The 24,474-nt window shown below is 35.1% G+C and overlaps 1 protein-coding gene across 1 annotated transcript in view; it reads right to left on the bottom strand.

Annotated features, from left to right (window-relative positions):
• Window positions 1–24,140, bottom strand: part of IL23R (interleukin 23 receptor) — a 56,988-nt gene extending 32,848 nt beyond the window's left edge. Inside the window, exons 1-5 of the mRNA XM_039838534.1 lie at window positions 24,054–24,140; window positions 22,863–22,962; window positions 21,562–21,858; window positions 12,459–12,582; window positions 1,150–1,310 (exon numbers count right to left, since the gene is read on the bottom strand). Coding sequence (XP_039694468.1) covers window positions 1,150–1,310; window positions 12,459–12,582; window positions 21,562–21,858; window positions 22,863–22,932 — 652 coding nt within the window. The 5' untranslated portion in view covers window positions 22,933–22,962; window positions 24,054–24,140. The remainder of the gene's footprint in view (window positions 1–1,149; window positions 1,311–12,458; window positions 12,583–21,561; window positions 21,859–22,862; window positions 22,963–24,053) is intronic.
• Window positions 24,141–24,474: the final 334 nt, after the last annotated feature.

Below are 24,474 nucleotides of genomic sequence, written 5' to 3'. Positions count from 1 at the left end.
AAAGTAAAATAAGGGTGGCTTGAACACAACCATGGTGATACCATGACAGTCAATCTGATAACTGAGACAGCTACTAAGTGACTAACAGACAGGTAGCATATACATAATAGCTGGAAACTGGAGACAAAGGGATGATTCACAGGCAGAATGTAACCAGATGCCTAGAGATTTCATCACGTTACTCAGAATGGCACACAATTTAAAACATATAAATTGTTTAATTCTGGAATTTTCCATTTAATATTTTTGGACTGTGGTTGACCAAACATAATTGAAATCACATAAAGCGGAACCACAGATAAGAGGAGACTACTACGATAAAAACAGGAATAAATGGCAGTAGGATCTCCCAATAGAGGGTGATCCACACTTGCTGCCCTTTGGCTGAACTCTGGTTTTAGGGTTAGGATGTAATTGTAACAGGTTCAAGTTGTCAAAGGCCTAATTACTTTTTGGAATTTATTTTAAGGAAGAAACTAACTACACACAAAACTTTAGCCAAAAGGTTGTTCATGACAGTCTAGTTTATAAGGGTAAAAATTTGAAAACAGTGGAAATCTCCAATAATAAGTGACTAAAGACATTTATTAAAAATAATATCATAGATTAAATTAATAAAAATATTTATTCTACATTGTAAGTTTTAAAAGGCGAGATCTAGAAATATCTGAAGCAAAAAATGTTAACATTTGTTAAATTTGGCTGATAAACATAGAGATGTATACATAATTCTCCACAATTTTCTATGTGTTTTGTAAAACTTTTCAAAATAAAAACAAAAACATAACTTCCACCATAGGGTATACAGAAAAATTCTTTAGTATGCTATACTTCTCACAACATAAAACTCGTAGCACTTTATTCTAATCCTTATTTCTTTTCATCTTCTCTAGGAGATCACAAGATATTTAGGGCAACAGATACCTTTATATTATTTCTCCTAGCCCTTAGAACAATGCTCAAACATAAGAAATTATTAATAAATATTTTTAAAAGCACACACACTTGTGCAGAAATTATGGTAATTCTTGTATACTTTATCGTGATCTAGAGGAACTTTTGAGGAACTTTCAGATCTAGACTTCATTCTACTAGGTCAGCACAAATTAGTTGTTTATTCATAAAAATATAGACTTTCTTATTCTTTACCTATGTCATCCAGGTGAATTTGCAGTTGTTTTGACTTCTCCATGCCTAGTACATTTTCAGCTTGGACCCAAACCAAATAGTTCTTGCCTCCTCGTAATGAATCAATGGAGATGTTAATATAATTTGAGGTGAGATATTGTTGTTCTTCTTTTGTCTCTAAACTTAAAAAAAAAAAAAGATTATAATCACCAGTTATGTTTGGCTTGAAATAATTATTCCTCAATTTTTTTTAAGGTTACCTTTTTAGTTTGCCTTCAGAAGGCAACATTTACTGAAAAATGAATCAAAATTGATTTTATTTTGAGAATGTAAAAAAATAAATTCAAGACTATCTAGGACCACAGCATAACTTTCATGGGCCCTAAGCAATTTTGTCCTCATGGACTCCTTTCATTAAGAAAAAAATAGTACGTGTGTGTGTGCGTGCATGTGTGTATACATTTTTATAGGTAGTATTTTACAACTGTTGTTATAAAAGCAAATATATTAATATTATATATTAAAACATTTTCTTTGACTTAACAGTTCATTTTTTCCTTCTGATTTAAAATGTAATTAAACATTTTTGTGGACTCCTGAAAGTAGTGAACTCTCTGGGCACCGTGCCTAATCTGCCTGGTGAATAAGTCGGCTCTGGACATAGCTTGAAATAAATGAGTACCTTCTGGGAAAGAGCACTGCCTAAGGGTTCAGTGCAAGGGCTTTGAATCAGGCATTTCTACCAGAGGTAGAGTGAGGGGTAAGAATGAGGTGTGGGGTGATGATGGGGTGAGAGATATGAATGGGGTAGAGGAAGACTAACCTTCCAGGTAGAAAAGAACAGCATGTTCTGAAACAAATAAATTAGATTAAATGCCATTTTTGAGAAAGTTCAACAAGTTCAATACTCTGGAGCATGAAAATGCAAGAAGTAACTTGAAGTAGAGCAGACTGGGTCTTGAGGATTTTGAGGGTAAAACTGACTGGACCTGGTGGCTAATTGAATGAGGGGAAAGGAAATCATTTGCTGCTGGAGAATGGAGAAGCTGGAGGGGAGAGACCCAGTTAGGAAAGAGAGATAGAAAGAGCTATTAAATTATTACTTCAAAATATATTTATCTAAGTGTTTATAATTGAATGATCGAGGATCTCTAGCCTGCCAATTAAACTTGGTAAAATTTCAAATGTTATTTGTTAAGGCTAAAACTTGAAGATTTATTAATTGACATTGGCTTGGAACAAAAAGTTTGAGCCTCTCTTTTAATTCTTTTAAAAATTCTATTCTGCAATATTTTAAGAGTAGGGGTTGGGAGTAGTGGAGGGTACTGAGGAATGTTTCTTCCCTCATTTACTGGTTTCTGTGAGGAGAGAGTGTCCTTAAACCTCCCCGTCTCTTGTCTCGCCCCTGGCTCACTCTTCCCTCTTGAAAGTGGGGGTGATTCTACTCAGGAAGAACTGGGCATTGCACCTCAGTCCCTCCCTCTTTCTTTTTTCTGCAGGAGTCAGAAGACCAGAGAAATGACTTGTTTTTGTCTGCTCCTCCAATATGCTGTAGGATTTAGAGGAGTGAGGCCCCATGTGGCAATCTGCAGCTATCTAGTGCTGCCTGTGATGGGTGGTGAGGGAAATAAATCTGTTTATTCTGGGAGGATTAGTATTAGAAAGTTTACTATTGCCATATACCAAAGCCATGTTCTCCATTATCAAGCTTCATCAGTACATATTATAAAATATTTTAAATTATTTAAATATTTTAAATGAATTAAAATACAAATAATTTTACATTTTGATTTTCATGAGCTGACTGGGGTTTCTCTCAGTTGCTGAACTCTTGAAGGGAATCTGCAGAGATAAATATAGGGCCCCCTTGGACTCCTAGACACCACTATCTGTGATCAGATCCATTCATAACATGAGTGTTTTCACTAGTTCCACTAAGTTTACATTTCTTGAACCCTTTGAACTACCAATTCTTATTTCCTTTTCTTAAGCTTCTCAGACAGATTTTCTACAGCCTTGGTTATTACATCCTTGTTTTTTAAGCTCTTTGTTGTGATGTCTACTTTCACTTTTTTCCTGAAACTACTCTTCTAAAATGGCATCCTTTCCAAGGTGAAATCCTCTGAATCCTCTTTTTTAGCATCTGTCCTTCTTAATTACTCAAAATTCTTACTTCCCTTGGCTACCTGACCCTGTCACATCTTCTGGGTGGGAACTCCTCTTTTTCACACCTGCTTAGTGACACCTTCCCTCTTCTAACCCTCCACCTAGACTCCTCTCCCGACTCCTCTTACCCCACCACATTGAGGGGCAGCCCTTGGTGCTTGCCTTTTCCCTAGCTCCTTCTCTAGACTCACTCAACTTCTGGGCTTCAATCAATATTCTATATATACGGCTACCACATATCTGTGGTGCATTTGAATGTCTTGCCTGAGACCAGACCTATAGTACATTTGCAACTAAATTATCTTTCAGTGCATCTTGCCAGTTACTCCATTATTGTCAACAGCAAGCTGCCTTTCTGATATCTTAAGTTTGCTATTTTTAACAACTTTCTCTCCATCACCCTTAAGAGCCACTCAGATAAGGTGAAGCATTTTTTTAAATATTATTTTCTCATTTTATCTTTCCTCCTGGTTTTGATAGCTGTGACCATGGTCTAGGTTCTATCTCTATGTTATCTGTTTAGTTATATTACTTGAAGATTCCTAAGTTAATTGTATTGCATTAATATCAATACTCTAGATTAAAAGAGAAATAACCTTGAAATTTGAACAATGGTGAAGACAAGTACCCTATGTTCTTATACTTAATGAATAGAATGCTTTGCAAATTTGCATGTCATTCTTGATCAGAGGTCATGTCCATCTTTTCTGCACTATTCTAATTATAGTACCTGGGGTACTGAAGCAAACACTGGCCTGATTTCTTTATCTAATATCGTCGATTGCCCTCTGTCATAGCGGATTGACTTTATGGGGAAGAAACAATTTAAAAATCACTGGCATTTTATCCCTAGAGCTCTACTTTAGGTTCTGTAACTACCATATGTCTACACAGCAACTCCTGAATTTCTTTAACCCCAGAATATCCCAGCCAGAATTATAACTTGGCAGCCATTTAGACTTGTTGAAATCCAGAAGGACATGCTTGCTGAGACAGAAAACTCCAGGAAGGAAAAGAGGAATCAGCCTTACACTACCAAGTAATAAATGCATTTATAAATCAAAATACTACAGAAATTATATTTTTATTTTTTAAACTCATTGCCACTACCAGATTAAGGTAACTTCAGTAGGCAATAAAGAAATCTCTCTAAGGGTGACAGGGATGGGGGTGCGGGGGAAGAGGGTACATAGCATGTAGCTACTCTAGTTCAGCTCAGGTTTTTAAACCCTCAGTGCAAATTTTCCAGTGCTGCCTCTTTCCTTTCACCAGCAAGGACATCACTATGAACACCATGAAAAGAACAAGTAGGACATATAGTGGCAGACTTGGTTCAAATTCCAGCTCTGCCCCTTGATAAACTGTGGGACTTGGAGCCAGTTACTTAACCTCTATGTACTTCAGTTTACTCATCTGTAAAAAAAAATTATAACATCATTGTTATCATGAGATAAATTAATAAATGAGATAAGAAAGCATGGAATAGGTGGCTTCACACATGATAAAGGGCTTATTAGAAAACAATTATTACTATGAATTAAAAGATATTTATGACATATGACTTTTATACATTCTAAAAAATAAAAATTTTAAAATTGCTGTATTTCGACAAGTGAAATTTTATATTGTTTGTATCTGTGGTTGAATCATGCCATTAAATTCAAGTATTTACATAGTTGCCTTATATTCTTTCTGAAAAAAAACATTAGCAGAGAATTTGCTACAAGATATGCTAACCTCATGCTAAATAAGAATTAAAATGTGAAAATAAGAAAATGGCAGCTATAGGCAAGTAGTAAGTAGGGCATCTTTGAATATTTTCCAGTTAGAGAAAACCACATACATGTTCTTAATTGGTTTGAGGCCAATCCTTTTACCGCATGTATTGAGACCACAAGTCAAAATGAAAATGTGTTATCAAACTGTCATTAACCATAGTTACTAGGTAATTTAATTCTGCTTTTAAAACCTACCTTATATTATCACCTAGACCACAAAGCACTATTTTAGATAAAGAATTTAGTAACAATGACTGACTCTGGTTTGGGACTATTTTTATATAAAACTATATATTACAAAGTTTTTGAATTTCTTATTTCTATTTTGTTTTTCATGGGCTAATTAACATATAATAGATTATTTGTTGAAGGGAATCAGTATTATTTATATGTCTCTGAAGTTCCTTGTGCACCTAGCTCTAGTTATAGTTAACAGATTTTCAATAAACACTGCCATTTTATGGTGATAATGGTGAATGTGTCTTTCATTTATTTAATCACTCATTCAACATTATTTATTTAATATCCACTATACTCCAAGCACTACTTTAGACGCTGGGGCTACAACAGTGAACAAAACAGATAAAGTCCCAACGTTCATAGAGCATACATTCTAGTAGAAACAAATAAATATATAGTATGTCCTGTGATGATACATGTTCAGAATTAAAATAAAGCAAAAAAGGGTTAGGAAGTGTTACAAGTAGGGGTGGAGAAAATTTTTTGTTTTAGGGAGATGAGAAAGTGACATTAAGAGCAGTAAATGATCAACTCTTGTGGCTTTCTGGAGGAAGAGCATTCTAGGCAATCTGCAAAGGCCCTGAGTCAGGACCTTGCTTGTTCTATGCAAAGAAGAGTAAAGAAGCCAATAAGGGTTGGTAGAGTGAGGGAGATGGAAAGAGATTAGAGAAGAGATCAGAGAGTTATGGAGGATGGAGAAATTTAGAAGGCCTTGTAAGGTCATATAGGGTCATTGAAGGACTCTGGTTTTGATCTCTGAGTAAAATGGGAGATTTCCAGCAGAGGAGTGACATGATCTGAAGTGCATGTGAAAAGGATTACTCTGGCTACTTGTGAATAACTAATGAACTATAGGAAGGCTTGGGCACCAGTTTGGAACTCAGATGAGAGATGATGTGGCTTGGACCAGGGTTTCTATGTAGGTAGTGAGAAGAGGTCAAATTTTAAAGACAGATCCAATAGGTTTTGCTGATCATTTGTAGAGAACAATCCAGGAGAATGCCAATAGTTATGACCTGAATAATGTGAAGGATGGAGTTTAAACAGTGCCGTTTACCGAGAAGGGTAATGCAAGTCTAGAGAGAGGAAACTGAGTGTTTGATTTTGAAAATGTTAGCTTTGAGTGATCTTTGAATTTCTAAGAAGAAATGTTGAGTACGATGTTAGAAATATGGTAGCTGCAGTTCAGGAGAGACGTCTGGACTAGAGATATAAATTAGGGAGTTTTATACCATACATTTGTATGAGATCTTTTAGATAATGAGTGTAGGTAGGGATAATAAGAGATCCTGGGATAGTTCTCTGGGGGCCTATTACTTTACAGGAAATGAAGAGGAATCAGTCAGAGACTGATGAAAAGCATCTAGGAAGGAGGGAAGAGAACCATCAGGGGGTGGTGTCCTAAATGCCAAAAAGAAGGAATCAAAAAGCTAAATTAAATACACCTGATAGTAACGCTCTTGAAAGGAAGAGAAAGACTAGGAATAAGCTGCTGGATTTGGCAATGGGGAAATCATTAGTGGCACTCTTTCAGATTAAAGAGAGGATGAGAAGAGAGGAAACAGATAAAATATAGGTGTCTTTTTGGAGGATTTTTGCCATAAAGAGCAGAGAAATAAGGTAGTGGAGGAAAGGGATTAATGGAGGGCTGTATTTTTCAAGAGGGCAGATGCTATAGCATGTTTGAAAACTGATGGGAATAATTCAGTAAAGATAGAAAAGGTGATGAGACAGAAGAAAGAGGGGAATGTTGCTGGAGCAGTGCCCTCCAGTAGGCAGGAGGGATAAGATCTGGTACAAAAGTGGAGAATTGGCTTCAGGGCAATGGTAGTTCACCCACAGCAGTAGAAGAGAAGATCAAGTATGTGGGTACAGATATCAATTCATCAGGAGATGAAAGAGATTGTGGTGTATCTCATTGCTCTTATTTTCTCAGAGAAATAGAAAGTAGGTAATCTGTAGAGAACAAGGAGGGAGAAAGATGTTGGAGATCAGAGAAGAGAGAAAAGGTAATGAAATAATTATCTGGCTTACTGAGGGAGTGACTTGGCCAGTGAAATGTATTGGGACCACTGGGTGGCTCTCTGGGCTCAGCTGAGGTTAGTGGTCATGAATATAAAGTAGTATCAGTGAGTAAGTTTGCGTTTTTCCCAGTCACAATTAGCTTTCCGAGTACAGGTACAGAATTGATGAGAAAAGAGATTTAAAAATGTGAACTGCTCATTGAGTTCTAAAAGAATAACTGAAACTTAACATCAGAGCTTAAAAATATTTGGAATCATATCTAAGGACTCTTTCTGGCTGTTAAGAATATGCAAATAAAAAAGAAGACAAGCAGACCTTATGAAACAGCAGAAGAGGCAATTGATTTTAGGGGGTCTAAAATGATATTTCATCTAAAAATAATTGCCCTATTAATTTTTCATGGTGTCTGAAAATTCCACCATTGATGTTTTTCTAAAAAAATTATGAGCTTTTCACACACAGAAATGGTGTCTACTTTTTTTTTTTAATCTCTAGAGTTTAACACAGTACTAAGAAGACACAAAATGTTAAATAAGTATTTATTGGGTTGACTTGAATTGATTGTAATGAAGGGACACCATCATTCATTAATTTTCATTCAACAAGAATTTGTTGAGTAGAAGGCACTGTGCCAGACATTAAAAGAGTTTCCAAGATAAAGAATGAACACGTTTACATGAAACTGTAAAGGGCATCAGGACAACAGTATGGAGATACTTATTAGCAGAGGTCCATTTTTTCCCTTTCTATTACCACTTACTGATACATAGCAAACTACAGAAGGGCACAGGAGGGTATGTGAATGGCCATGAAGCTCTGCTAGTGGGGTCACTACAAAGGTATTGAGGAGAAAGTTCTTGAAGTAATACAGGCACAATTGCTCTACTTTATAACTTTAACCCAAGACCAGAAGAAATCTCTGAGGGCCCTTACACTGCTTTTGAGGGATCACCATTTTACTACCACTGGTGAAACAAGTAGGCAGGCTGAGATAAAATGCTGGTCAGAGTATATGATTTTACTGGAAAATAAAACCACATGAGTTGGAAATGAAACCTCGCAAATGCTGATCTCTACCTATCTGCCAAAGTGGAAAATACACGAAGAACCCAGGATCCAGGAGAGCCTTTTAAATCTGATACTTTCTACTTCAACCACAAAACTCATTATAAGTCAGCTTTTTTCCTGGGAAGAAAGATCTTTTTGCTAATTAGAAAAATTGACTTTCTTCTCTAAATTTTTTTTAACTCATGAGTGTGTTTTTAATTATGAGATGAAAAGGTGTTTATCTGTGTTTATAGGAGCTCATTCTTTGAATTTTCTATAAGAGAACATTCATTTTTATGCTAATCTTTCATGTCTTCTTTAAAATATGATAAGAGCTCAGTAATCTGGACTCTATTAATTCAGAATTTGAGTTAGGATTGCCTGATTTGGGCTATAATTTACTCATGGATTTCAGGACAAGTAAAAAAAATTTTTAATATATGTGACCTTTTATTATTATTTTTTAACTGTGAATTAGACTGTGAAGGGAAAATGCAGGAAATATTTATTTCTAGTTATCAGTTAGAATAATCACTCAACAAATATTTATTGAAAACTTACTACGTGTCAAGCATTCTAGGCTCAAGCAATACAGCAGTGAACCATAAACAAAAATTATTGCCCACACCGAGTTTATATTCCAGTTAGAATGAATGAGTGAATTTGCTATTGACATATGTACAACAGCTAGAAAATTAGTCTTAGTTTTAAGATCATATTTAACATCTCTTTCTATTAATCCATCCAAAATTACTGTTACTTGAAAATAATATAAATAAAATTATTATTTATAGTATCTTCTAGATGATTTTTTTTAAAAAAATGGCTTTACATTAATCTTCACAAACCAGTCAGGTTTTGATGGAAAAACAAATCAAATAAGTTGGAACTCTAATACACTCCTGGTAAAAATCTAAAATGGTGTGGCTGCTTTAGAAAACAGAATGGCAGTTCCTCAAAAGGTTAAACAGAATTACCATGTGACCCAGTAATTCTAATCCTAAGTATACGCCCAAGAGAAGTTAAAACATATGTCTACATAAAATATTGTATATGAATATTAATAGAAGTATTATGCATAATAGCCAAAAAGTGAAAACAATTCAAATTATATTAACTAACAAATAGTTAAATAAAGTGTGGTATATCCATACAATGGAATATTAGGCTATAACAGGAATGAAGTTCTGATGCATGCTATACCATGGATGAACCTTGAAAACGTGCCAAGTGCAAGAAGCCAGTCATAAAAGACCAGATAGTATATGGTCTTTTTATATGAAGTTTCTAGAATAGGCAAATCCTAGGAGGATGACTAAAGCTGGGAAAGTTGAAGGAAAATTGGGAATGATGGCTAATGGATATGGGATTTCTTTCTGGTATGATGAAAATGTTCTAAAATCAATGGTGCTGATAGTTGTACAACTCTGTGAATATACTAAAATCGTTGAATGGTACACTTTAAATAAGGTGAATTATATAGTATGAGAATTATACTCAACAAAGTATATATTTTTGTATTTTTAAAAATTAACCAACCAACCAACCAAGATCAGCCATGAGATAGGAAAAAGATCCAGGAGACAGCAAAAATCCTCAAGGCACTATGCTCTCTCTGTCAATCTAGCACTTCCTATTTTTTCTGTGAGCTTGACCTGTCTTCTCATACTGCTCTCATTTTCACATTCTTCAAGTGAACTTAGCAATGGGATCCTTGTTAGAATTTTGGCTCCCTTATGTCTTAGCCAAGTGACTTTGGAGAAGTAATCTGGGCTCCCCAAGCCTTCTGTCAAGGGGAACAATAATAACAGTTACTTCACGAAGTTGAGGATTGAAGATGTAATGCACATGAAGTACATACAAAACACATTACTTAGCATATTGTGTATTACTTGTCAATGAAACTCATTTTTCAGTGTTTCCATAATCCATCTCTTCAATACCTGACCATGCCCTGTTTAATCTCTGCTCAGAATGAAAGGTGTGAGCCTCTTGCCTGTGGCATGCAGACAGTAATTCTAGGCTTAGTTAGCAATGTATTCATAAAAATGTCTAGTTTTTTACCTGGAATTTCTTGAATGAAAGGGTGTTACTTTTTATATGTCATTTAATCACAATTATTCTGAGTATCTAATAGGTGACGAAGGAGAGCAAGTTTGGAAGGTTCTTCTCTTTCAAACGATAAGACCTGGATAGCATCTACTAAATATGCCTTGTGGTTTGTTTCTCCACGCCACTTCAGCAGAAAAGAACTAAATTAAGAATAAGGCAGTCTGGCTAGCTAGGTTCAAATCCTACCCTTCCCGCTCTGCAGCTGCATGGCCTGGATGCATTGCTTAACCTTGCTAAGCCTCAGTTGCCTTGTCTACAAAAATTGGAAAAATAACCTTACATACCTCACAAGGTCGTGTAAGGGGTTAAATGAGGGAACACATATAAAGGTTTTGGCTCAGTATGAGGCAAACAGTAAGGATCCAATAATTTTTTTTAAATAAGTAATTTGTGAAAGTTTTGAGAGAAAAAATTGTACTTTAATACAGTACTATTCAAAAAGATATATTCATTCCTATGCTCACTGCAGCATTATTTACAATAGTCAAGATATGGAAGCAACCTAAGTATTCATCAATAGACGATTGGATAAAGAAAATGTACATATACACAATGGAATATTACTTAGCCATAAAAAAGAATGAAATCTTACCATTTGCAATAACATGGATGGACCTAGAGGGTATTATGCTAAGTGAAGTAAGTCAGACAGAGAAAGACAAATACCATATGATCTCACTTGTATGTGGAGTCTAAAAAACAAAACAAACAAACAAAACAGAAACAAACTCATAGAGAACAAACTGGTGATTGACAAATAGAAGCAAGGTTGAGAGACTGGGTGAAAAAGGTGAAGGGATGAAGAAGTACAAATTGGCAGTTACAAAATAGTCATGGGGACGTAAAGTACAGCTTAGGGAATGTAGTCTATAAAATTGCAATAACTGTGTATGGTGTCAGGTGGGTACTAGACTTATCAGAGGGGATCACTTTGTAAGTCTCATAAATGTTTATCTACTATGCTGTACACCTGAAACTGATATAATATTGAATATCAACTGTAATTGAAAAATTAAAAATATATAAACAAACAAATAAACAAAACAAGAAATATTGATAGGGTGACCAACTTATCCCAGTTTGCTCACAACGTTTTTCAAATTAATGGTTTTATTTCCATTTTTAACACTAGCAGAGGAATCCAAAATAGACTGATGTACATGGATATAGTTTAAACGTAATGTAGAAAGATTTGCACTATGTACATTGAAGAATAGAAGGATTATTTTCACGTCAGTTATTTTCTATTTTGCAGTTTCTGAATATAGAAACTAAATACATATTCCACAAAGCCTCCCTCAACTCTAAGTGGAAAGTGATTACTTACATTCAATTATTACTTTCAGTTTTAAAATGCAAAGTTTTATATCCCAGGAGCTCCCTCTAGACTCAAGCAAACCAGGAAAGTTGGCCTATATGGACACCAAAATTGGCCTATATGGACACCAAATTCAAGTTTGGGGAGGGGGATCATTATTAATAATAATAGTTTTCATGAATTTAGTGCTAAGCATGGACCTGACACAGTGATGCACCCTTTAAAGGCCAAATACCACCTAAATAATCAGAACAAACCTGTGCAATAGGTTTAGGCCTAGTTTAAAGTAAAGAGATGGCAAGTTGGAAAGATTGAGTAAATTACCTAAACCCTCGAAGAAGGTTGCTCTGGGATTTAAAGGAAAAGTTCTTCTAAAATTGTGTCATGCTGTATCACCATTAGGCCCTTGTTCACCAATGAATAAAAAGTTTAGAAAGGTTATCAAGCACCTTGCCCCATGAAGTGAAAATGTTAATGGCCCGAAAAGGGTTTTGGCAATTTCACTGATCATAATTAGGGAGTTGGAGATCATCTGATTGTTTATTTAATGTTTGAGGCTGATTCCTCGGATCCCTGTTGGAGGTAGAACACTGGCTGAACTGTAGTGGATTTGTTTGTGTTAAAGTGTTGAGGAAAGAACCTACCTCTTCACATATACCACATACTTTGTGTCTATGTAGGTGGGCTTCCCGGTATTCCAGGTACAAGTCATGTTGCCTGAATACTCATAAATGACACAGGTGACCTTGTCAGGAACATCTGGTGGATCTGCAACAAAACAGATCACTTAAGAGCCACTATAGAAACATAAAGTTCGTTGTAACATACTTAGTTGATAAACTTTTCATTTTATTTGGGAAAACAGGTCAATCCCCACTCTGCACCACTCTCATTCCATCCCTACCACCTCATCTTATAATGCACTCTACCATCAAACCTTTCTCCTTTCCTTTCCATATTTTACTATATTTTCCACTCCTTTGAGGATACCAATATGATTGAGTTCCTCCCACCAATGCCATCTACTATATCTTTTCTCCCCTTGTTTACCACTGTGTCTTCTTCCTTTTCTTAAGAGCTAAACTTTTTTTAAAGAATTCATTATACTGATTTGTGCTTGATCTCCTACTTCCTCTTGAACCCCAAACAATCACGATTCAGCCCCACAACTCCACCAAAACAACTGTTGCTAAGGTCATTAATAACTTTCTAATCAACAAATCCCATGATCAATTTGCAGTCATTATCGACCTTGATCTCTGCAGCATTTAGTGTTTTGGTCGCTTCTTTCTGAAAACCTCTGTGCCTTTTAGCTCCTGTGAAAATTTCCTCGAAGTGTTTTTCTACTACTCTGGTAGTAGTAGTACTACCTGGTTTCCAGTAGGTGGAGTCTAAACCTCTTGGATCCCTGCTTTATATAAAGACTTAATAATGCCTTTATATAATGCCTTTATTTTCTTGTAGACATTTAACCATGCTTGCTACCTTCAGTTTCAGTCCCTGTCAGTGTTAGCAACAGTTTTGGTAGTGTTTGCTCAGATTCCCCTGGGGCTCCTCAGTGATCAGTCTCGGAGGATATGGGGGGAGGGGCCCTCTGGGTTGTGGGTTGGGGGTTGTGGCTCAGCCTCGGTTTTGGGGGCTGTGGCTCAGTCTCAGCCAGTAAAAGTCAACTGTTGTTTCTCTGCTGTCCACCTCTCTGCATGCTGCCCTGTGACTGGGCCCTGCCACTGGCTGCATGGAACTCACAAACTCTCCCAGGCAGGGCTGTTCAGGGAAGTTGCTGCACCTTCTCCCTTCCCCTCCTTTTACAGGGAGCTCTGGTGGCTGCAAGAGGCAGCTTCTTTGTTTCTCTCAGTCCATCACCTGACACCCGGGGTTCTGACATGTGGTAGATCTTATGCGCAGATCCCATGCTCAGACTTGCTGGTGTGCAGTTTGGGTGTTTTTTGTTGAGTTTCAGATGTTCAGCTTATTGTTATTTCAAAGGGAGAGATCTGGGGACATCTCTCACTCTGCCATGTTTTCTTTCCCCTCTAGACTATCTTTTCTGCTCTTGCATCTATTCCACTACGCACTTTAGAAGTTTAGAATTCAAACCTACAGTGGAGTATTATTCAGCGTTTAAAAGAAAGGGAATTCTGACATACACTATAACACAGATTGATCTTGAAGACATTATGCTGAATAAAATAAATAAGTCAAACATAAAAGGACAAATACCGTATGATTTCATTTATATATGATATGTAGAATAGTCAAATTCATAGAGATAGAAAGTAGAATGTTGGTTGTTGGGGGTTGAGGGTAGATAGGAACGGAGAATGGTTTAATGGATACAAAGTTTCAGTTTTGCAAGATGAAAAGAATTCTAGAAATGAGCAGTGGTGATGGTTGCACAGCAGTGTGAATGTACTTAATGCCACAGAACTATACACTTAAGAATGGTTAAAATGGTATGTCTTATGTTGTGTCTATTTTGCCACAGTAAAAAAAAAAAGAAAAAAGATTTCAAACAATTTTGGTAATCACAGAATTCTGTTTCAAGGTTCTTGCTTTCTCCCTTTCCCTACACCTACTCAGCACTTTTTCTGAGTGGCTATATTATAGAGAATATTGTTAGGATTTTGTCTGCTAGAATCTTTCCCTTTTCAGAACTGACATCTCCCTCACTCCCAACTTCATCCTCTCTCTGCCCCTGCCCCAAGAGCTGTCAATCACTAGGCTCCACACAGAAGTATGCCCTTGACTTAGACTGACTAACCAAGTATTTCCCTTGAGAATGAATGCATGGTTCAAGATGAACCAATCAGAACTCTCCAAAGGACTCTTTCAGAAGCTATTATACAAGAGGTACTTTCTTCCCACCTTGAAATTGCTGTCTCTGAGTAACATGTGAGCTGTGAGTTGCTGGTGGCCATCTTGCTGTCATAATGAAACAGTCTATTTAAGAATAAAGCCAACACAGGGGAAAACAAAACCCAAGAGATGGGAAAAGATCAGAGAGTTCTGATGACATTGTTTGAGCCCTTGGGGTCTCTGAAGCCTATGAAACCTTAACAACTATGGAACAGCACCTGGAATTTTCAGTTACATCATTGAATAATAAATTACCAAGATCAAGAGCAGAAGAGAAATATGGAAATACTGAGTGCTGATCATGTACTCATTTTTCAGGTATGGCTTTCTCAGCTTGTGCCTACATGTGCAATCCTGTCTGGGAAACTAGACTACTTAGAGAAAGATCAGACAAGTGGAAGAATGGGGGCTCATAAAAAATAAAAGTATGAACATTTATGCATCTGAAGTTATACCCAAAGATTTATCTTAAATCTAAATATACTTTTGCACTTAACCTGTAAATCGGCAACCAAGAAATTACTTGTAAAATAAGAAATGAATATATGAAGAATTATCATCATTGCAAATTGAAACAATAATAGATATCATTTAGTTATCAAATTGGAAAGGATTTTGAAAAATAGTAATCCACGATGTTGGAATGGACTCATGAAAATCCTCTAACACACTTCTCATGGGAGTGCAAATTGGTAAAGGCTTTGTGGAGAACACTTTACATATCACAATCTTTAAAAGCTGAACAATCCCATTTACAATTGCATTAAAAACAATAAAGTAACTGGGAATCAAATTAACCAAGGAAATAAAAGATCTGTTCTCAGAAAATTATGTCATTGAAAAAAGAAATTGAAGAAGATACAAATAAATGGAAGCATTTACTGTGCTGATGGGTAGGAAGAATCAACATCATTAAAATGGCCATACTACCCAAATCAATCTATAGATTCAATACGATCCCTATCAAAATACCAATGGCATTTTTCAGAGAGCTAAAACAAATAATCCTAAAATTTATATGTACCCATAAGACCCCAAATAGCCACAGCAATCTTGAGAAAGAATAACAAAGTTGGAGGTATCATACTACTTGATATCAAACTATACTACAAGGCTTCAGTAATCAAAACAGCATGGTACTGGCATAAAAACATTTACATTGATCAATGGAACAGAATAGAGAGCCCAGAAATAAATACACACCCATACACTCACTTAATATATGACAAAGGAGGCAAGAATATACAATGGCGTAAAGATAATCTCTTCAATAAATGGCGGGAAAACTGGACAGATACGTACCAACAAAGAAAAAAAGAAAGAAACTGGACCATCTTATACTGATGCAAGAATAGACTCAAAGTGGATTAAAGACTTAAATGTAAGATCCCAAGCCATAAAACTTCTAGAAGAAAACATTGGCAGTAATCTCTCTGATATTGCTACTAGTAATTTCTTTTTGCATGTTGGGCAAGGGAAACAAAAGAAAAAATAAACAAATGAGACTACATCAAACTAAAAAGTTTTTGCACAGCAAAAGAAACCATCAACAAAATGAGAAGACAACTGACTGAATGGGAGAAGATATTTGCTTATGATACATCTGATAAGAGGTTAATATCCAAAATATATAAAGAACTCATATAACTCAACAACGCCCCCCAAACAATCCAATTAAAAAAAATGGGCAGAAGACCTGAATAGATATTTCTCCAAAGAGGAAATACAGATGGCCAATAGACATATAAAAAGATGCTCAAGGTTGCTAATCATCAGAGAAATGGAAATTAAAGCCACAATGAGATATCACCTCGCACCTGTCAGAATGGCTATCATCAATAAATAAAAGAACAACAAGTATTGGCGAGGATGTGGAGAAAAGGGAACCCTATACACTGTTAGTGGGATTGCAAATTGATACAGCCACTATGGAAAACAGTCTAGAGGTTTCTCAAAAAGTTAGAAATGGGTATGTCTTTTGACCCAGCAATTGCACTTCTGGGTATTTAGCCAAAGAAATCCAAAACAACAAATCATAAAGATCTATGCACCCCTATATTCATGGTAGCGCAATTTACAATAGCTAAGATATGGATGCAACTAAATGCCTATCAACAGATGATTGGATAAAAAGTTATGGCTCATATACAATGGAATATTACTCAGCCATTAAAAAAATGAAATCCTACCATTCGCAGAGACATAGATGGACCTAGAGGTTTTTTAGTTGAGTGAAGTAAGTCAGAGAAAGATAAATACCATATGATTTTTCTTATATGAGAAATCTAAGGAACAATAAGAAGAAACTAATCAAAACTAATCAAAAACAGACTCACAAATATAAAGGACAATCTGATGACAGCCAAAGGGAAAGGGGGTTGGAGGGCTGGGAGTATGGGGTGAAGGGTTAAAGAAGTACAAATTAGTAGTTGATAGATGGTCACAGAGATGGAGAGATGGCATAGGGAATGCAGTCAGCATTAATGTAATGGCTAGGTGGAGAGCCAGAGAGGAGAGAAAGAGATGTCAGGGAGATCATTTCATAAACTATATAAATGTCTAACCAAGTACTGTATACTTGAAGCTAATAATAAAATAAAATTAAAAAAAGAAATCTTTGGCATTTAAGCAAGGTCTGTACAAAAAGAAAGGAAATAGAAATATGGCGTATAAATTTACTATGGCTGCCATAACAAATTATCACAAATTGGATGCTTAAAACAACAGACATTTGTTATTATTAAAAATTATTGGTGTGAGATTGATTAATAAAATCAAATAAGTTTTTTTAAAAAGCTGGAGTATATCTTATAATCCAGCAATTTGACATCTAGGAATTCTTAATGAAATGTTCATAGACACGCAAAAACATTTGGCTAAAATAATGTGCCTCTTGAAGTATTGTTTATAATACTGAAAAAATTGGAAACAATCTTAATATTCCAAAATAAGTTTAAATAAACTATAATACACTCCTAGAATACATCCCAAAACAAAGTTTAGAATACGATTTAAATATCTCACCTTTGGAAGACACTAGAAACATATTTAATTAGTTTCCTAAGTAATGATCATATGATAAAGGGAAAAAAGCAGATTGTTAAATAGTATAGTATGGTGGTCTCATTTGAGAGACAATGACAGAGAGATGAGAAAAAAGTAGAAGGAAGGAGGAAGGAAGGAAAGGAGAGAAGAAGAGAAGAGGGGATGGAGAGAGAGAGACACTAAAACTTGAAAGACATATTCCAAATTATTAAATGATTTTGTTGTTAGTGGTGAGATTATGGGATTATAGAGATAATGGGTATTTCTTTTTGATGATCTAAATTTTTTAAAACCTTTATAGATTAAACGTAATTTGATTTTATGATTATAAAACTTTTCAAACAGTAAGAACACACTAGAATACTTTAAAACATTTTGGTGAGTTATAGCATTAAGTTACAATGGGAGAAATGGGACACCAAGTAAGGTAAAAAAAATATTGAAATTTTATTTGCGCCTTAAAGAAGGTAGCTGTGGAAACATAAATTTAAGTCATTTTGAATATTGATTGAGTTGTTTTCCCAGTGACTACAGTGATATATACTGAAGTTATTTTTTCCCTCTGGTTGTAGATAGAGAGTATCATTGGTTTAGCCATCACAAAAGACAACTGTCAGTCTTTTGGGATATGTTATTCCATAGCATTCTTTCCTCCCCTCCCTCCCCCCAGCATTCTATGTGAAGTAAATGCTCAATATTATAAATGTTTGGTGGTTAATTAACTCTGCAAAAGATTGAATAGATTATATACACACATGCAAATAAATACAATATTTGTAATGTTAATGTGAAGCTATGTAAAGATGAAAATGTGAGTATGGTTACAAGAGTAACACCGGATGGTTGTTAGATCTCATTGCCTAGTTATTCAATGTCCAAGGATAAAAACCTGCTATGCAGCCAGATACTAGAGAATATCCTCAAATATACAAAGATGAGGCTTAAGTTTTCGTTCTTTCCCTCCCCTGTTATTGGGGCATTGATGAATCACAGGCCAGGTTTCTTATTAATTCAGCATCTAGCCAAGGATCATATTCCACTGAAAGTTTCTTGAAGGCAGAGCCTATGATTCCTTCTTTTTTGGATTTCTGGTGTAACACATTTTTGGTGTATAGCAATCTCTCAGTAAAGTGCATTTCATAAATTGATTGGCTTGATTAATAAAATGATAATAATAAGAAGACTTAAAATGAAGAGAGACCAAATGCTTCTGACTATGATCACTCTTTAATTCCTTACCTATTCCTTACCCAGCACAGACCAGCCTAGTTGTGCCAGTAATGATACTTAATGGCAGTATTAAAGATGAATATCGAGAGGTTTTATTGGATAAGAAATCTTTCAAAAAGATAGAGATCAAAGGTGCTTAAAATTTAAGTCAAAGGTATTTAAACTTTTAAATACATAACTAAGTGGAAATATCACTGTTTCATGTATGGTTTATTTTAATTTGGTATTTTAAAATACATAAAGACCTTTTACAGTATTTCATTCCATGATTGGAGTTACTGCGATAGAACAAACTTCCCATAATAAGAATGCATTTAATCACAGATAGGAATCTAAGAAATGTTTAAAACTATGGCTAAAAATGAAAATTGTGATAATAATTTATATTTCATAAATTACACCTTAAAGTACAGAACATTTAAAATATATTTGGATATCTTTTCAGGGAAAACAATGACTCACTTATCTTCTCTCTGTCTTTTATATCTTGTTTCCAGGCTAAAAATATATACATAATCATTTTGTTTAAAGAAGTAACGATAAATTGACATACTAAAATTCTCAGGAAAAATATCCTGTGATCAAAGTGATACAGTGAAAGCAATGTGATTTCTAGAGTACCACAAAAACCCTCAAAAACCTTTTTTGACCTACTTAAATGGGAAGTTTTGTTTGCTAAGAATGCAGAACCCAAGAACACAGATTCTTGAAACCAGAGGTTTAAGTAAATTTTTACCGGGCAGTTACAATTACACACTCAGAGGTCTATGTAAGAACTTACAACTCACAGAGTAAATAATGAAAAGAGTGATATTCTTTCTAAGCAGCCACTTGCAGAGAGTAAGTGCTTCTATTATGTTGTCTTAGAAGGGGAGCAAAGACCATTCCTGACCCTAAAAATCACCTGATGGTTGTATTTGGGGGCAGAGGCCCTCAGTCAACCTGAGAGCTGTTGCTAGTAATCGATCAAACCAACTGGAACGCAGGGAAGAAAGCCATACTTCTGTTGCCTCCTTTCTTCCTCTAGCTTAAATTTAAAACTACCCTTTCCCCATAACTGTGGAAGTTGCTTATTTGCCCTCCAAAGAAATTGTATATTATCTCAATACCCGCACCCGACCCCCAAAAGATAAATAGTAAAGTATTTAAGCATTAAGGGTTATTTATATTTCCTGAGGATGTGGACTAGGTAAGGAGTCCTCATACATCAGATATTTGCCTGTGGTTTCAATTCCCGTAATTTAGGGCAAGTTTAGCATTTATTGTTTGTTTAAGGCATATATTTGCCAATCTTGTTCTTTGGCTCCAAAACTTACTACTTCCTTTTCTTCCTCAGTTTACCTCAATCGCTTCGCATATTCTGTCTTTTGAAAATCGGGCAATATCAGGTACTCAGAGTTAAGTAGGACAGTGATCTTATTTTAAAACAAGGAAGCCTCGTGCTTTTCAGGCATTTATTTTCAGGCATTTACTCTAAAGGCCAGGTGGTCTGTCTCTTGCTTAGGTAAGGTCTGGAGGTGAGGAAGAACTCAGATTTGATTCTCAAAAGTATGAAGGAAGGGAGCATAGCAAACACTCAAAGCCCTCTATATTTCACTGAGAATGGGCCCAGATACCATGGGAATGAATATCTGGATTAAAACAGTGCTGAATTTATTGAGCTATCCTTCACGATAGTAGAACCAAGAATTAAGTATATAATTATACAAATCAGCCCATATTACCCTAACAAACATCTTCAGAATAGCGTGAACACAAATTGAATTTAGCAAATATTTTTAGGATTAACTTGATAAATTTTTCACATTTGAGGCAGTGGGATTAGAAACAGGGAATTGTAACAGGATTTCCCATATTTTATCCAAAGAATGCAGTTTTAAGGATTTAGGCGCATTGACATTGTACTTTAAAGTATATAATATGCTTTAAAATAAATTATTAAAATTTATTGTTTACCACATAATTTGCCTCATAAAATATGGAATTGAGGGTCACATTGGTTTAGCAACTCACCTAAACTCACACAGCTGGTAAGGAGTAAAGCAGGAATGCAAAGCTAGTTTTACAACTGTTTTTTGTCCCTAAATCTTAACCTCAAAATTTCACAGTGGCATCTCCTTCGAGGTGATGATACTAGTTTGGGAGAAAAACAACAGGTGAAAAATAAATGAAAAGAGCAACTTTCAAAACTGGAGGTTTCTGCCTCTCATGTGTGCTGTGTCTGACCAGGCATATGTTAAAATTTGTGGGGTTTTTTTTAATGCATTCGTAATATTTTTAAATTTGTAGCGGTCACCTTAAAAATTCATATTTCTGTCTTCTTTTGAAGTCAAAAGATCTAGGAATATTGAGCCCTCACAAATGCTAGAGCTGGGCAGCGGCTGTCCCCAATAGACCATATATGTGCCTTCCTCTCTGCACAAATCCCATCAGCTTCTTTAACTCATATTTTTCACTCATCTGGCCCCTGGAGACACTTAAGTTTGCAACTCCTACATTAGACTAGTATAAGAAAAAAACTAGATCACTTTGCCTCCATTTTTTTACAAGTTGGTTGTGACCAGTTAATTGTTAGACCAGCTTTCATTTCAACCTTGAATGCACCCCAACACTTACATCCAGAAGAAATGTCTTTTCCGCATATCAGTGTTTCTTGAAAATATCCGGGACATTCAGCAGTGCAATACATAGAGGCATGTGGTTCCAGAAAGTTGTTATACCAAAGTCGAGCTGTTGTTTTATTAATCCTTGTGATCTGAAATCTTTCTTTGATGCCATTTTTATAAAAATAAAGTTTTCTTGGTTGGCAGTTCTTAATTGCTGCTTGGCAATATATAGAGATATTCAGACCCATCTTAAAAATTGTGGGTGGTTCTACCCAGATGCGGCCAGAGCAGTTTATATTTGTAATTCCTGGAAATAAGTAGATTAAAATAATAAATTCCATGTAAAACATTAAAACAGAAGATTCAGAAGAATATGCTATTGCATTTAAATTTATTCTTTCTATTAATTAAATGATTTTAAACAGAAGTCTTACTTATCATTTACATTTTTCAAGAAGCTGGGAAATGTAACTGGTGCCTTATTTCCCATAAATCTTCTTGGATGGTGTTGATCTGACTCTGGAAGTATCCACTATCCTACTGAAAGGATTCTAGTTCCGATGATGAAGCTACCTCTATATCTCTAATATAATTGTGTCCCAACCTATAGAGCACGGTTTTATGCTTGTCACTACTCTGAGTAACTTGCATCATTTGCAAAGTTTTCTTCAAGGTTTAGAACCCTGCCTTGGTGTTGCTTGTCTCCCAGTAAATTAATCCCTGCCACCTACCCATGTAGGATACCATTGCCTCCAATTGAAACTCTCAAAAGCCAATGGCTGTCATGCCTGAACTTCTGATGATCCCCTTCCTGGATTCCTCAAAGCCGCTTATGTCTGTCATAGTGCCAGATGTTTGCATGAATTATAAGATGGGAATAATAATAGCACATAATACTACTGCACGAAGTCATTGCGAGGAATAAAAGACTTACACAGTGCCTGACACAGAGTAACCATCAACAAATGCTTTGTGGGAGTGAATTAAATTAAAAATATTTATGAGTTATCATATAACAGTTATAAGAGTTCAAAAATAAAACATGCCAACTCAAAGTAATAAACTCCTTCGTGGAAATGTTTATATATGAGTTAAACTTCTGTCTATGAGGGATGCTTGAGAAAGGACTCTTGCATTAGGAGGGGGATGGACTTTTTTATTTCATTCTGTATGATTTTTTATGTGGGTATAATTTTTCCCAATATAATAATTTCTGATTCTTCAGAGATCCTAGCATAATGCCTTGAAAATAATAAATACTCAGTATTTTATTTGAATAAAAGGTAACAATAGATATTCAAAATACTGTACCTCCATGGCACCAATTGAAGAATATGTAAAGAGCTATTATCACATCCCATTGAACTGTGACCTGATTCATGCCTGAAAGCAGGAAAAAGCTCTTTGTTCTCTTCTAGGAAAATAAAAAAGAAAAATGTTTAAATTGTAATATTTTAATAAAATAACAATAAAACAATAAAAGATATTATATTTTTTTCTTAACAGTTATTATTGTCTTTTTTTGGCCTTCTCAGTAGTATTTTAAGTTACTATTGTCTTTGATGAGAACCTTTGACTAGGAAGAAAAGAAGGAAGGAAGGAAGAAAAGAAGAAAGGGAGGGAAGGAGGAAGGAAACAGCAAAGAAAATTCACTGGTCTGTGAGGAGGTGTAATATAGGTTAAGGAGTAAAACAAAAAATGAAATTTTACACTCTTCGAAAATCACTATGAATTACCTTAGTAGGATATTTTGATCCTTGATATAATACAATTCCTCTTCATCTAGTCTCTGTCATCAGAAATCTCTTTCTGCTCTAACTCCTGCTGATGAATTTTTTCTCCTGATCAGTTTAAGCACCTATCAAGCTCCAGAAATATCAACCTTTGATGAGTAAAACTTTGGAAAAAACAAAAAATTTCAGAACTTCCAGAGAAAAAGCATTCAAAATAAAGAAAGATGAAGTGAGACAAATTGACTAGTTAAATTTACAGAAAGCTCATTCATCTGTAAAGAACTCAAAGGAAACACATTATAGAAATTCCAAATAATACTGCCATTAGTTTACAACTGGAGTTACATTATTCAGTTAATCAGTTTCTTACATTATTAGCAATTCAGTTATTCAATAATCAATGTTATTTACTTATTTTATCTGTTTAATAAAATCTGAACTTTTAATATACCATTTTTAAAGACTGAGTTTCTCATGACTCATGAATAATTTTTTAATATTAGTAGGTATTCTCTTTATAAATAATAGGCAAAACAAATGCTAAAATATTCCTAGTTAGAAGTTAACTACTCACCTAATAGAATACACACAGCAATTATTATTTAAAGTGATGTGATATCAGACAATATTATAGTTTCAACTTTCATCAGTAACCACTGTAGAAAATAAAATTTCCTCAGTAACCACTGTAGAAAATAACTTTGCCCATTTATTTCCAAAAGGAAATATAACTGTTTTTAAGTATTTGGATGATCATTTTTTTCTTTACCTTTTAATCCGTTTGAAGCGCATAATTCCACCTCAGAGCCAGGCTGCTAACCTGTGGCCTGCGTCATGTCTTCTTTTCCCACTGCCTATCTGTCAATGATCACTTCAGATTTTCAGCTATGAGGCAAATGGAAATGTCAGCAAAGCCCTGACCTACATTTCAGATTCTTAAAAAGGAACTCAAACTGTTCAATTCAAAATGACTAGCTCTTGTGTTCTTGTGTGACTATTTGGGAAAACCCAGATTACTGAAAGTGAACTGCTTTGTTAGTACTTTCTTTCTCAGATTAATTTAAAATTATCTTAATTTAAAATTCTCATCCAAGAAGTAGAACACATATACATGGTTTATCTGTCAAAATTTTGACACCAAAAATATGTTGCTTAGTTTTAATTTGCAACCAACATTGATATTAATTATA

Source organism: Pteropus medius, unplaced genomic scaffold (assembly GCF_902729225.1).
Source record: "Pteropus medius unplaced genomic scaffold, Ma_sr-lr_union100, whole genome shotgun sequence".
Lineage (NCBI taxonomy): Eukaryota > Metazoa > Chordata > Mammalia > Chiroptera > Pteropodidae > Pteropus > Pteropus medius.
Note: the sequence above shows the minus strand (reverse complement) of the source record. Positions and strands in the feature narration are given on the sequence as shown.